This window comes from Seriola lalandi, unplaced genomic scaffold, assembly GCF_002814215.2.
Source record: "Seriola lalandi dorsalis isolate HSWRI2012SDOR001 ecotype SW California unplaced genomic scaffold, Sedor1 jcf7180002054602, whole genome shotgun sequence".
Classification (NCBI taxonomy): Eukaryota; Metazoa; Chordata; class Actinopteri; order Carangiformes; family Carangidae; genus Seriola; species Seriola lalandi.
Window position 1 is genome coordinate 1,092 of NW_019525155.1, and position 13,975 is coordinate 15,066.

At 40.0% G+C, this 13,975-nt stretch overlaps 2 protein-coding genes across 7 annotated transcripts in view; both read right to left on the reverse strand.

Annotated features, from left to right (window-relative positions):
• Positions 1-338: 338 nt before the first annotated feature.
• Positions 339-9,670, reverse strand: arrdc3b (arrestin domain containing 3b). The gene is made up of 8 exons (XM_023419422.2): positions 9,140-9,670; positions 5,353-5,434; positions 4,748-4,895; positions 3,912-4,014; positions 3,535-3,791; positions 2,558-2,711; positions 2,304-2,449; positions 339-1,577 (listed from the first exon to the last, which is right to left on the reverse strand). Exons 1-8 carry the CDS (start codon positions 9,417-9,419, stop codon positions 1,500-1,502), a joined length of 1,248 nt encoding a protein of 415 aa, XP_023275190.1. The 5' UTR covers positions 9,420-9,670; the 3' UTR covers positions 339-1,499.
• A 1,983-nt stretch (positions 9,671-11,653) lies between these two features.
• The window catches only part of mctp1b (multiple C2 domains, transmembrane 1b), a 31,742-nt gene continuing 29,420 nt past the window's right edge, over positions 11,654-13,975 (reverse strand). For all 6 annotated transcript variants that reach the window (XM_087177416.1, XM_087177420.1, XM_087177418.1 and 3 more), the window contains one exon: positions 11,654-13,963. In XM_087177416.1, the coding sequence (XP_087033542.1) occupies positions 13,892-13,963 (72 nt within the window). In that variant the 3' untranslated portion in view covers positions 11,654-13,891. The remainder of the gene's footprint in view (positions 13,964-13,975) is intronic.

Here is a 13,975-nt window from a genome sequence, read left to right on the forward strand (position 1 = left end):
TCATTAAAAGTTGCTTAATTAGCTGTCAGCAGTTTCTTTCTGCAGTGTACCCATAGTCGTACAGACAGACTGTGGTACTGAAGAAAACTGAAAAATGTGAGTTCTGCAGTTACATAGTTTTTTCTATTATTTCTATGCTGGTTTATGAATATTTACATGACTGCATCAGAAGTCACAGTCTGTCTAACAGTCATAACTTGTCATGCAAAGCAGTAAATAAAGTTCTGTGGACGTCCGTTCAGCAGGAGTTTGGAATTACTGACCCATCAGAGTGAGTCACAGCCGCAAATAGAAAGAATATTACAAAATATTCATAATAAAAACACTTTGACTCTCAATATTTTATAAAATAAATCTTTTATTTTATCAAAAGTTGATCATGACAGCAATAAGATCATAACAATAATATATAATGCACAGAAATGGAATAAACAGCAACAGAGTATATGAAAAACTAGTGCAAAAAAATCACAAATACAAAAATATATTGCACTTGGTACTTTGATAGTTTTAGGTGGAAGAAATCGTGTTTGAACAACATTCTCAATTTGATATATTCATCTGTAAACATTTATGTTTTACACATTGCCATTCTTTTTGCGAGCACAAAGCTTCTTTAACGTCTGGAAAAATCTACAGCGAGAGAAGCTTCAGTTCAGAGCAGAAACCAACAGGCTACTTGTGGTACTTTATCTCGGTTGGTCGGAGTTGTGCTTTTCTCTAGACCCTGTCTGGGTTTTTAACCTGGTCATTTAAACCAACAATCACACACTTTCTCTCTCTCTCTCTCTCTCTCTCTCTCTCTCTCTCTCACACACACACTCACACATTCAGACACAATTTGAGCTTTATTTTAAGTGCTCGAGGTGGTGTCATTTTTATGACACAATTCTGCAACTAATCACTAGTAACATCATCTGTCTTATTTTTTAATATCTCACTGAGTCTCAGCTTTGTTCACACAAAGAGATTTTTTTTTTTCCCACCTGAAGTCTGGTTAGTGACGCTGACACCTTCAGGCCACAGTCACGAGGTCAAGCTATCGTCTTACTGACGACAGCTTCCGTCCTCCTCGATGTGCCATTTAGATTAAAGAGTATAACATTGTTTAGATCTGTAGCATATAGACCTGCGGGAAACTGCAGTATATAAAACCACAGGTAGAAAAACAGTAAGTACGGTATGTGCAAAATTCACTGTGAGGCAGGAGGAGGCGTCTTCTGACCGTCAGACAGTGGCGTCAGAACTTTTTTTTTTTCTTTTTTTTTTTTTGTGCCTCGTCTTGAGCACAGGATATGGAAGATCCAGCATGGCTCAAAATCCCTGGTCCATATGTCAATGGTCACCTAATACTCTCTCAGCTGACGCTCCCAGGTCACGGAGGGTCTGGCCTTATCTATGGTGATACATAATCTGTTGAGAAGCTGGACATGTGGGCCCGGGAGCTGAGGGTGACGACGGCGTCTTGTTTTTTTGCAGCAGCCTTCTGGGGGCTCTCCTCAGCGGGACGGACACGTGTCGGGTCTCCTGACATCTGTGGCGCCACACACCTCCACGGGGTCGGGGTAAGGGTCGACCTGAGGGGGGGGGGGGTCACAGAGAGAGCAGCATGATTACAGGCTGCTGATGGAAAATAAAAACAAAGTCTGAGTCATGAGTGATATTAACATGAACTCAGTATCTTAAGGTTAAACAGATGTAGCAGAAACCTGGTTGACTCCAGTGACATTTATTAAACCATTTTCTAATTATTTAACTGTTCAACCATTAATTAAGTTAACTATTGACTGTTAATCCATTACTTAAATTAACAATTTAACTGAAAATCCATCACTTTTAGTTACTACTTTTAATGAGATTTTTAATCTGCTGTAAATTTGTTTACATTTTGGTGAACTGGCACTAAAAGTATCTGAATGAGCACTTCCTGTTTGCTGTGTACTCATGGATGTCACTGTATTACTGTGATACTGATGGAAACTTTAAAATGTGATAAGAAGCCTCTTTTTTTCTGTGATTTCTCAGCAGCTTTCTGGCGGTTTGTTGTGGATGATCAGAGATTATGATCCTTGGGAAGTGTTTCATGTCCGTGTTTACATTTGAGTTACGACTCTGAGGAGTATTTCTGACTCTAATTCACCTCTTCCAGTTTCTTTGTGGGGCTTTAGTCGTCTTATTGTGTTCGTGCTTAGTTTTGTTTTTATGTCGCCCTCTTGGTCAAATCTCTCTTGACTTTCTGCATGACTTTAATCTCATCTGAAGAGTGTGTGTGTGTGTGTGTGTGTGTGTGTGTGTGTGTGTACCTCAGAGTAGAGTGGCGGGGGGAGATATCTGAACTCTGTGATATACGTTAGCAGGTCCTCTCCCTCCTCGTCAGACCTATCACAGCCCTGCAGACAGTCCCGCCTGTGAGACTCTGATATTGCCAGTTCGCTGTAGCTCGGTGGCGCTGCAATGAAAAAAAAAACAACTGTCAGAGATCTTTGCTTTTTATCTGCACATGAAAAAAAAAACCCAAAACACTCAACAGGCATGTGCCCGTGTTTACTGTTCGTACCCTCAGGTCTCCCAGACAGGCCGAGCCAGCTCAAAGTGCTGCAGTTGCTGCTGATGCTGGAGGTGCGGGTGGTGCTGGCGTGGAGAGGTATGGTCCCGATCACCAACGGCAACGAGACAGACAAGTTCAATCCGCCAGGAACGTCAACATACACCTGCAGGCGGAGAGGGAGCAAGTGCAAAACACAGAAGAAGAAAGAAGATTTTTGTCAGAGGAGCCAGTTGTACCGGTTCATATCAGAGATATCCAGCCCGTCAGGTGACACGTGTACACCTGTACCTGAGCAGCTTCATGTCACCTGTCACTCTGTAGGTATGAACAACACTGTTGCTGCGTGCTTTCTGATTATATTATCTGCTTACTTTCTAATAATAATAATAATAATAACATTAATAATATCACACCTGCCTAATCATGTTCTTCTGTTTATTAATGTTTCATTATTTACTTTAAAGGAAGTTAAGGTAGAAAACAAAGATGACTGAAGCCTTCCACGTCGTGCCAGTAGATTATTATTCTATGTGGCAAATTGACTGGTATTAGCACATTATTCGTGACTTTTCTATTAGTTTTTGGTGAGTAATTAACAAGTCATTTGTAGTTTTTAGTGCATTATTAACAGATTATTTGTATGTTATAAGCAGGTTGTTAGAAGCTTTTAGTGTGTTATTAACAGGCTATTAGTGTCCAGGTTATTAGTAGTTTATACTATGTTACTAGCGGGTTATAAGTATTATATTTGCAGGTTATTTCTAAGTAATTAGCAGGATATTATAAAGGTTATAAATAATGTGTTATTGGCAAATTATTAGGGAGTTATAAATAGTTTATGTTGTATTATTAGTAGGTGAGTAGTAGGTGTATGTTAATGACAATAGAGTTTTAAGTATTTAATATTAAGTCAGTAAAACTTATTCTTTGCTGGACACCCTCCATCATCATCATCAATGTTTGAAGAAGAAACATGGCCGACTCACCACGAGGGCGTACTCCACCCTGATGATGGGGCAGTCCAGGATGGAGGGGGACACCGGAGGTATTTTGAGCAGCTTTCCCTCCCAGCTCTGGCTCTTCCCCTGTGGCAGGGGGTCTCCTCGCAGGTTGGAGACCAGCTGCTGGATCTGCTTGCCCTTGCCTTTGGCGAAGAAGGTCTGGGTCTGGTACAGCGCAGCCTTGGGCACCACGACCCGGGACGAGCAGTTCTCCACCTCGGCGAAGATTTGGATGGACTCGCCTTGGAGACAAGAGAAGAGATCAGTCTGTCAGACTGAGAGAGAAGTGACATGAGTGAAATCTCACAGGCAAAGGAGAGGAAGGAGAGCAGGAGGAATGAGGGGGAGGTCTCTTCACTCACCTGGTGTGTAGCCCTTTCTCTCGATCTTGGTACTGAGGGAGATCGGGCCTGAGGCACAGAACCAGCAGCACAGGGTCTTCTCCTTCGTACCAGCCTGAGAGGCCTGTTACAATAATATCACCTGCTTTAACTGGAGCTAAGACATTCACAGCATCACATCCATCAGTTGATCATCTAGCTGGTAGAGAGAGTCAACAGCCGGTTAGCTTAGCATATAAACCGGAAACAGAGGGAAACAGCTAGCCTGACTCATAAGAGCTATCAATAAATTTTATTGATACAGCTGATTCTCAGGGTTACACTACAGAGGTTTACACTGCATTTCTGTTTTTGTTATGCTAACATTATTATGGAAAACACAATCACCAGACTGAAGAGAATTTGTTATTTGCTCAATTTAATTCAATGTTTTTGTTGACACATGAATCTGCTTAGATGAATGGTCATATATATCTATATATATATAGATATATATATATACTGGATAGTATACCCCTCATTTAGTTCCTGTGGGTATTAGTCTGAGGAAGACCTGTAGTTGGTTGAAATGTCACTAACAAAATTAATGGGAGCTGTAAATCAAGTGTGAGGGCGCTGCTTGTGTTACAGGTGGATTTTATTACCTCTGGGCAGAGCCAGGCTAGCTGTTCTGCCCCGTCTCCACTCTTTATGCTAAGCTAAGCTAACCAGCTGCTGTGCCGTGGCTTCGTATTTGCCATAAGGTCATGAGAGTGGTATCAGTCTTCTCGTCTAACTCTTCGCCAGAAAGCAAATATTTTTCCAAAATGTCAAACTATTCCTTTACGGTAGCAGCAGCGTGTGCAGTGTGCGCCTACCAGCAGCAGTGGTGTGTTGATGTCGATGTGTTCAAACACAATGAACTCTTTCTTCGCTTTGACTGGGCGAAGCCATGGACGGTGCAGTTCAGCTTTCACCCAGTACCTCACGCTGCCGTGCTTCCCCTCGAAGGACGTGGCCAGCGCCCTGATAGGGCAGCAGGAAAGACACAGTGTTAGGAAGTTGGCTGGTCTGTGGTTATGTGCTGTGGATACACAGTGTGTGTGTGTGTGTGTGTGTGTGTGTGTGTGTGTGTGTGTGTGTGTGTGTGTGGTGGGGGAAGTAGGACTCAGATCTTCCTCCACTACAAAAGAAGTCCTGCATTCAAATTGAGATTCATGTATTTACAGTATCTCACAGTAAAAGTACTTAAGTACCTCCTGTGATTGATCTCTGACATCATCAGATCATTGATCCTGAGTCATCAATAGGTAATTTAATCCAGTGGTTCCCAACCTAGGGGTCAGGCCCCTTCACAGGGCCACCTGATAATTTGAGGGGTCGTCACATGACTCATTTCCTGTTTCTTTTAACATTTAATAATTAAAAAAATCTCTAAACTGTAGTTAATTACTGCACTAGGGTGAATTCAGTCACTACTCACATCTGAGGCAGGTTGAAGCTGAAAGCAAACTCGTGTACGCCGGCGTGCAGAACCGTCAGACCTTCCTCTGGACAGTCCTCGTCTGAAACACAAAGAGCAGGTCTCTGAATACACCTGTGCCCTGCACCGACCCCGCACCCTGCTCTGCTAACACACAATGTCACACAGCCTCATTACACAATGGACTGCTCTTATCACCGAGAGGCATGTGAGGGGAGAATGAAAAGTGCAGTGAGCACACAAACATTTCATTTTAATTTAATTAAGTTGCAATTATTATTAGTCAACCGATGGTAAAATGTCATTGAAATGCAGCTGTTAAAATTGTTAGAAAAGTTAAAAACAAACTTCAAATCAAACTTTTACATGATGTAGAGCTGAAACCATTAATCCCAAACTATTTTGACATCGGTTGATCATTTTTCAGACATTTCACATGTAAAAATACAAAAAAAAAAAAGCCTCTCAAACATTAAGATTTGATGTTTTTCTCTTTTTAATATCACATTAAACTTTAGGTTGATTGGGCAAAATTAGACATTATACTAACAGCTTCATTTTTGAGAATATTTTCACAATTTTCTGTCATTTTAAAGATGATTTATCGAGAAAATAATCACCAGATTAAATGTTAGTTGCAGATTCACACAAAAGACACATTGCTTAAAGATGAAGACGGAGGACTGAAGTGTTCAGGTACCGACTGAAATGTTCCTGCGGCTCTGAAACTGAGCGCTCACTCATAGTTTTTCATAATATTGAATTCAGGATTGTATTTATTTTGGTGTCCCAGTGCGCACGGTTTCACACTCGTACAAAAAAACCCAGAACATTTAATCCAACATCAAAACAAATACAAACATATTTTACATCAGAAATGTCAAACAGCTGATTCAACAAACAGGAACAAACAGGTTTTTTATCCTGTTCAGTCTCTGAATCTTCTGTTTGAAGAAAACATCAGACGGCTCTGATGTGAGACATTTAGATTTTGCAGTTTGAAAATGTGACTCGAGCGTTTGACCCACAATCTTCCACATTCACTCAAAGTCTGCTGAAGTTCAGATAAAAAACGGAGTATACAGAGTGTTACAGGGCGTAGTAAAGAGAGAAAGAACATGACCTCTGTTCACTTCCTCATTTCTTCTGTTATTGTTTGTATTTTAAATGTCTCCACTCAACCCTGCTGAACTTCAGCTTCCTGCCACCTCAGCACTCGCTCCATTTCACCCTGCATCTCTCTGTCTGTCTGACTCTGTCTGTGTGTGTGTGTTCGTATGTGTTTGGCGTGAGAGCTGTCATAAACAGCCTGCTTGCATGTGTGTGTGTGTGTGTGTGTGTGTGTATGTGTGTGTGTGTGTGCGTGCATGTGTGAGCGTGCGCCCCCGTCAAGTCACCGGCAACACAGAGCAAGCAGGAGTAGACCGGTATGAACCAGACTGAGCAGCTTCCTTCAGCTGGAAACTCCAACGCATGCATCACAACTCGGCCTCCCATTGGAGGAGAACGTGACATGAATTTACAGGCCACTCTCTGATTGGTGCAGCCTTGACAAGCCCCTGCCCACATTAGTACAGCCATGTGGTGTGTGGCATGAGAGGGGGGAAGAAGGGGGGGGAGGCAGAGAGAGGAAGGGTGTTGTACACCATCAGTGAACTCCAGGTAAAGCTCTCACGCACAGACTTGAATGACATAAATGAAGACAGGGAAAAGATCATGTGACACGTTCAGATCTTTTTCTTCCAATAAAACCAGCTCCAGTCCAAACTCATCATCATCATTATCATCATCATCATCATCATCAGCAGAGTTCCATCCTTTTTTCCTTCTCGTTCAAAAACAGTGAGGTCAGTGTTAAAGCTTTGCCCTTCAGCTTGGAAACAGCAAGACAAGATCCATTTAGGAGCCATTTCTGGAGCTTTCGATCAGATCTCATGATCTTTTTCAGCAGATGAGATTAAATGGGAATTAAAAACGTGTTTTATTCGTGTTGTCTTAAAATAAAACTTCAAGAACGAACTTTCAATCACTACTTTTAGGTTAAGTACAGTTGAAACTATTATTTTTCTTAATTAATTCATCTTTCAAGTTGTTTTTTCAAGCAAAAACATTATTTAAACATTATTAAATATCCTCTGTCTCTGAGGTTTTACGGTTATGTGACAGTACACCGAGAATATTTTGGTTTTGAACTGATGGTCAGACTAAACAAAACATTTAAACATGTCGTTACACAAGTGTGAAAGGTTTTTTTTTTTTAAACTATTTTCAAACATTTTATTGAGTAAACGATGAAATTGATAATAAAATCATTATTATATGTTGCCCTAAGTTGAAATGTATAGACTGACTTAAATTAGGGATCATACAGAATATTATAGTGTCATCTTTGTTATTAAATGACCTCAGAACTAGTTTGACATGTCTCTTTGTTACTTTATGGGTCTGTGTCTAATGAATTCCTTATAAAGTATTTACAAATTTGAACATCTACAATTCTATGACAACTTTGCAAACTCCATCTGCTGAAGAAGATCATGTGATCTGATTGAAAGCTCCAGAAACAGGCGAACACGGACACGCCACCGTTTCATCAAGACAGAAGATTCAACAAAGTCTTCCCTGAAAGTGAAACAGCCGTATTCATCAGTCCTGATGTCAGAAAAGAAACAGCAGTATTTTTCCACATCATTTTATTTCATCTTGACCTTTGACCCCAAATCTATCCCTTAATAAACAAACGGGATGTATGGAACAGAGTCCTTCACAGAAACAAGTAGTTGTTCTTGACGTTTGTTGCTTCATGAGGATGATGATGATGTTTTGAAATGATTCATCTTGCGCTAATGTGTTTCAGTTTCAAATAATTCAAATTCTACTGAACATAAACAGCTGTGAGGACGATAATGTGGGTGAGAGTCTGACCCACATACTAACACCGGTGAGGACCTGATGTAGGAGATCCTGCATGAAGCTTTTATTTACATGTTTCCAACAAACTGTCCTTTCGCTTATTTGCATCATGTACAACAGCACAGCACTCATATAGGAAGTGTTGGGAGGCTTAACCAGCAGCTGAGATGTTATTCCACACGCACACACACACACACACTACACACACACACACACACACACACAGTCAGTCTGGTCCTGCCTCTCCTCCCTCCCTCCCTCCCTCTCTGGCAGTTTCTGAACAGGTTTGAACCGCTTCTAACAAAGGGAGTTGCCTGAGCTGGCCCTACTTCAGGATGTTATCTGTAAAAATGTTCACTCTCTATTTGGTTTCTGCGTAAATGTTGCGACAAACATGAAAACACCATGGCTGCTTTCGATTTCTGTATCGATTTCTTCTTTTACGCGAAGTGTTGCATTCATGGGTCGCAACTTTTTTTTCTTTTTTCCAGAGGCAAACTGTCAAATGTCAGAATGCAGACTGAGACTGTGTCCACAGCAGCGTCTGTTTCAACCCCCCCCCCCATTACTGTTGTTATTTAGCGCTTATGAAACGGTTCGGTTTAATTAATAATTCATGCGCTGATTTGGAGCGAGGGGAGAAGCCCTGTATCGCATCAGCTGTTGCATCAGCACCACTGTCACTGATGGACTGGGAGATTTGGGGGCTCTGCGGTTTGACACAGGGCTGCACCCTCCGCGTTCACAAAGTTTCCCATCACATAAAGCAGCTCCCCGTGAAAAGTTTGCGCGATCAGCTGACCAGCATCACTCCGTACACTGCGACAACAACAGCAGCAGCTATGTGACAGTTGAGAGTGAACTAACTCCTTACCTCTCTCCTCTCCAATCAAGGTGTCGTAATGGTGCAGGTATTCCACCTCCTCAGTGTAGTTCTGAGTGTACGCCGTGTTGGCTCCCGTGTTCCTGGACTCCGTCCACCGGACCTTGGCGACTCCTCTCGCGGCAATGTCCAGACTCTTCACCCGCACGTCCCCGGTAACCTCCACGACTACCCTGCCCGACACCAGCTCCCCGCCGGAGAACACCGGCAGGTTGCTCTCATTCAAGCTGTCAAAGTAGATCGCCAATGCCCTCACTTTGGCCAGTACCATGATGGCAATGAAATGATGAGGGGAAAAAAAAAACACAAGGTAAGAAAACAAATAGAGTCTATGGAGGAGATGTTGTGAGTAGAGCCTTGTGGCACAAACTCATGCGCCTAGCTCCGGGTGCCCAGCACAGAGCCGGGTCTGCGGCTATGTCTGATGGTTCATCTGGTGGAGACGCACAGCTGATGGTCGGCTCTCAGCTCTCCCGCTCAGCTCTCCTCCTGCTGTGCCTGCCCTGCGCGTCTCTCCGCTCTCTCCGCTCTCTCCGCTGCTGTCTGCCTCCAGCCGCCGCGGCCGCGCTCTTAAAGCTTCTGTGCGCAAAACGGAACGTCACTGAGCATGTGCGCGCACACCGGCCGGCCTGCTCACACACAAGCGAGCTGAAGTACAGCCTATAGCTCCGGCAAGTAACCTGAAAAACACACACAGACACGGGGATATGTCTCCACTTGTCCTCACTCATAACTCTTATGAAAGGAAAAATGTGCAGAATAAAAAGTTTCTGGAAAATAACTTCTTAATTGTTCAGTTGACACACTTTAACCGCCACTGCTTAGCACTTATTAGTGGTAAATAAACATTAAATAAAATACCCTATAATGTGCATAAACAATACTTGAGTTTTATGTTCTATTAAAATGACATTACATTATTTACAACATGTGAGAGTCTTGCCTATAAGCAGTTAATCAATTAGACCCACACAAAAATATAAGTTCATTTTCATAGAAAGATTGAAATGGTTCAATCCTCATAAAAATGAGAATTTTACCTTTAACTGTTTTCTAATGTTTTGTAAACCAAACCTAAAAACTGTTAAAATACAAAAGCTTTTGTCTGCTGCTTTTCCAAAGCATTGTATGCTAGCCGCTACATTGAATGCCTAAATAATCATTTTAAAAAAAGACATCAAATCATGGAAATAATGTAATTTATGTTACTCAGCTAAATCCTTCACACATACAATGGCGGACTATGATACACAGATTACAGTTTAGTTTAAAAGTAGTACAAAATGTCCCAAACATAAAGACAATCCGCCGAGCAACTTTGTACTTTAATGACAGCTAACGTCATTAGTTAGCATGCTAACGTCTATAGCTAGCTAGCTAACTAACGTCTTTAGCCAACGTAGTTAGCTAGCTAGGTAGCCAACGTATTTAGTTAGCTAGCTAACTAACGTCTTTAGTTAGCTAGCTATTATGTTGTGATTTCACGTTTAACGTTTATCTTAACAAGTGGAACGTTATTTGCATCGACGCTAAGTTTTTACGTTTCCCATGACCGCAGTTTCATCCGTAATCGAAACCAAATTCAAGTTTTAAAAATATTAAGTTGTAACATCTTTAGCTAGCTGTTACTCTGTGCCATTTGATTTTGTTTCCGTCTCCCCTGAAACCGGTGCGCGTGCGGAGCTCGGCCAAACACAGCAGTTTAAATTGAATTGAAAGTTTTTGAAAAAAACAAAAAACGCTAAGAACTTGATGTAAAACATCTTCTTCTCTTGCTTCTTTATCTTTTCTCGGCTTTCGTTTATCTGCTCCAGTGTCGAGCTGTGCCCAGTTAGTTGTCAAAATCAGTCACACATTGACCTTATCGTTACCTCACCTGTGACCTGTGACCTGTGACCTCTGACCTGTAAGAAGTTCACAAAGCGCCCTTTATCGACCAGTTTCCGTCAGAAGTCAGAATTTAAAAAAAAAAAAAAAAAATAGTTTCACAAGTGGCCCTGATCCTAAATTTTACAACTACAAACTACAAACTACAATAATACATTGGTCACGTTTTCCTAAAACAACCAAAGCTTTTCTGAGAGAAAAAAACATTATGTGGACATTATGTTTTTGTTATTTAACCGTGCACTTAAATAAACTTTATTCAATGAAAAAAACTGTACAATTAAAAAAAAGTTGATTAAGTATATTTTTCACATATTGAGTGGAAAATTGAATTAAGAAAAACGTTGTTATAAAGATGTGATTTTTTTTTTTAAAACTTGCTGTCACTTAATTTTCTCTAAACTAATTATTTCAGCTCTGAAGCTCTGGTTGGTTTCTGAGTGTCTGGGGAAATAAATAAACTGTCTTGTGTATAATAAAAGAAGTAGGTCCGTGATTTTATGAAAATGAATTTGAGAATTAAATGAGAAAAAGTCACAAGATTAAGAGAGAGAAAGTGGGTACAACGTGTATTTAGCTCCAGTGAAAACATCTCCGCTAATAAGAATAATGATAAACTCTTGCTTAACTTCACTTTTATGTGATAATATCAAACACAGAGAGCCACATGGATCTGTGTAGAAATATATTTTCTCAGATAAATGCTACACAGTTGTTACAGCTGGTCCTTCATTACAATCGCAGTAATTATTCAGCAGCAGCAGCAAACAGACATGGTAAACAGATAATGTGCAAATTGACAGAAGAATGATTTGGTGGAGAGTAAACACCTGACAAAGCCTCTTCACTCTTTTACCTGGAGCTCAGGTGGATCCGCACAAGCAACAGACGTATTAGACAAACTTCACATTCAGTATCCATAAATGCACTTGCATATAATTTCTGTTCAGTCATGCAAAACATTTGGGACACACACAAATGACAGTGCACACAGACATGCAGGAGATCACATCCCACAAACCTTCCACGTGTCAAACAAACCAATAAAAGAAGAGATGCACTAACTCTGACTGTTCTGTGCACGTCTCACTAATGCTTGGCCCAAAATATCAAAAAAAAGCAGGAAATGAGAGAAACTGAAAATAAGACAGAGAATTAGGCGAGAAGCAAATAAAATACAATTAACCTCAGGTCTGTATCTAGAAGCCATTTCCTGGGGAAAAAAATACAGTCTATGAATGCATATATATTTTATCTCTATGGAAGATTTATAATGCCAAAATAAAAGAAATCAAACTAACAAATACATATATGTGCAATACATTACAAATTGTTACATGTATTTGTTTTTATGCATGCATTTACTGTGTCAGAATTAAATGAAAAACATGTTAAAAGGACAGTCATTTAGCTTTTTGTTTGAAAGTGAAGAAGTATATTAGATAATGGGACATTTCTATGTCTTTGTCAACAATTATAACTTCCTCTGTGAGGACATATATTAAATTGTTGCAACTGCATTTGACCATTATCATTATCGGTTTGTACAGCAGATTCCATTCATGTGTCCACAGGAGTCAGAGCTGCAAATGCATTGATAAACATTTAAATCTGCTGTAGTCAACCACTAATTAAATGTTTATATAATGCTTATAAATGTTAAATAACGGGGGATGTAAAGTGTTGCTAAGATGTAAAAAAAAAAGTACATATTATAATAATTATTACATATGTCTTGTATGGGCTATGGTCCTTTTTAAACACATTGTGCTTCGTATGTGCAGAGTGATCTGTGTTGGGCAGCGGAGGAAGAACTCAGATCTTTAAAGTAAAAGTATCAACGCCACAGTGTTGAAATATTAGAAGTAAAAAATTTTAATTAAGTAAAAGTATTACCAAACGTATTATCAGGAAAATACACTTAGAGTACCAAAAGTAAAACTATTCGTTATGCAGAAGACCCATTATTTTATTGGATTATAGTTATTGATGTTTAAAAGGGTTGCTGAATTTCAAGCGTCATCTTTACCTATAATAATACATCTTCATTTGTTGTTCATGTTTTGTATTATTAACCTGAATCTGAATTTGCCTCTGAAATGTGCTGTAGTAGAAATATAGTATCATAAAATGAAAGTTATACTCAAGTACAGTTATTGTTGAGATATTTTGCATCATTTGATCTCATAATTGTAAAAAAAATAAAATAAAAACAATAATATTTAACAAAATGATGTTACAGTTTTTGGTTTAAATCTTCACTTATTTCCGAGACTGAAACTATTTTTTTTTAACCACAAAAAGGAAGTTCATAAATGTAACATGCAAAGTTGTAGTGTGTATTTGACCAAATCAGACATGTTTGATACGAGGTTGTTTACTGAGTGTCTACGTGTTTAAACTGTCGTACATGAAAAGACAGTGGCAGCACATGCAGCTCTATGATCAACATCAGACACTGACAATACATCCAATTAAAAATCTAAGATAAAACCAGATTAAACCAGAGCTGCAACGATTCCATGCAACAGTAGCACACCGTCACACATGCATGCCCTTTGTAACATACACATGTACATTTGTAACATACATAATCACTACATGTAAGTTCAGGTTTATACTGTGTGTTGTTACAAGAAATAAAAGGGATTAAAAAAACAGGGACGTCTTTGTTTTCTCTTTACAAGATTTAGAAAATAAATTGGCGTCTTTTCACGGTAACAAAACAAAACAAACAAAAACATCTCAACGCTTTTCATAATAATCAAAATATACAAGAAATATATAAATAACATAGTTTACATTGTTTACAGTGGGGGGGGGGTCCAGCAGAGAGGAGGACTGACGTTAGAGCAGCTAGCTCAGGTTGGCCCTCTTGCGTTTGTTGGGGCTCTGTCCGGGGTCGACCTTCAGCTCATGATACTGCATCTGCACACACAC

What these genes read in the sequence shown, in the direction of transcription:
- arrdc3b (XM_023419422.2), bottom strand. Translation starts at nt 9,419, where the DNA reads ATGGTACTGGCCAAAGTGAGGGCATTGGCGATCTACTTTGACAGCTTG. An exon ending in GGGTGGAGTACGCCCTCGTG is followed by an intron (nt 2,712 to 3,534) that starts GTGAGTCGGCCA and finishes CTCCGCCTGCAG; the next exon opens with GTGTATGTTGACGTTCCTGG. An exon ending in CCCCGCCACTCTACTCTGAG is followed by an intron (nt 1,578 to 2,303) that starts GTACACACACAC and finishes CCCCCCCCTCAG; the next exon opens with GTCGACCCTTACCCCGACCC.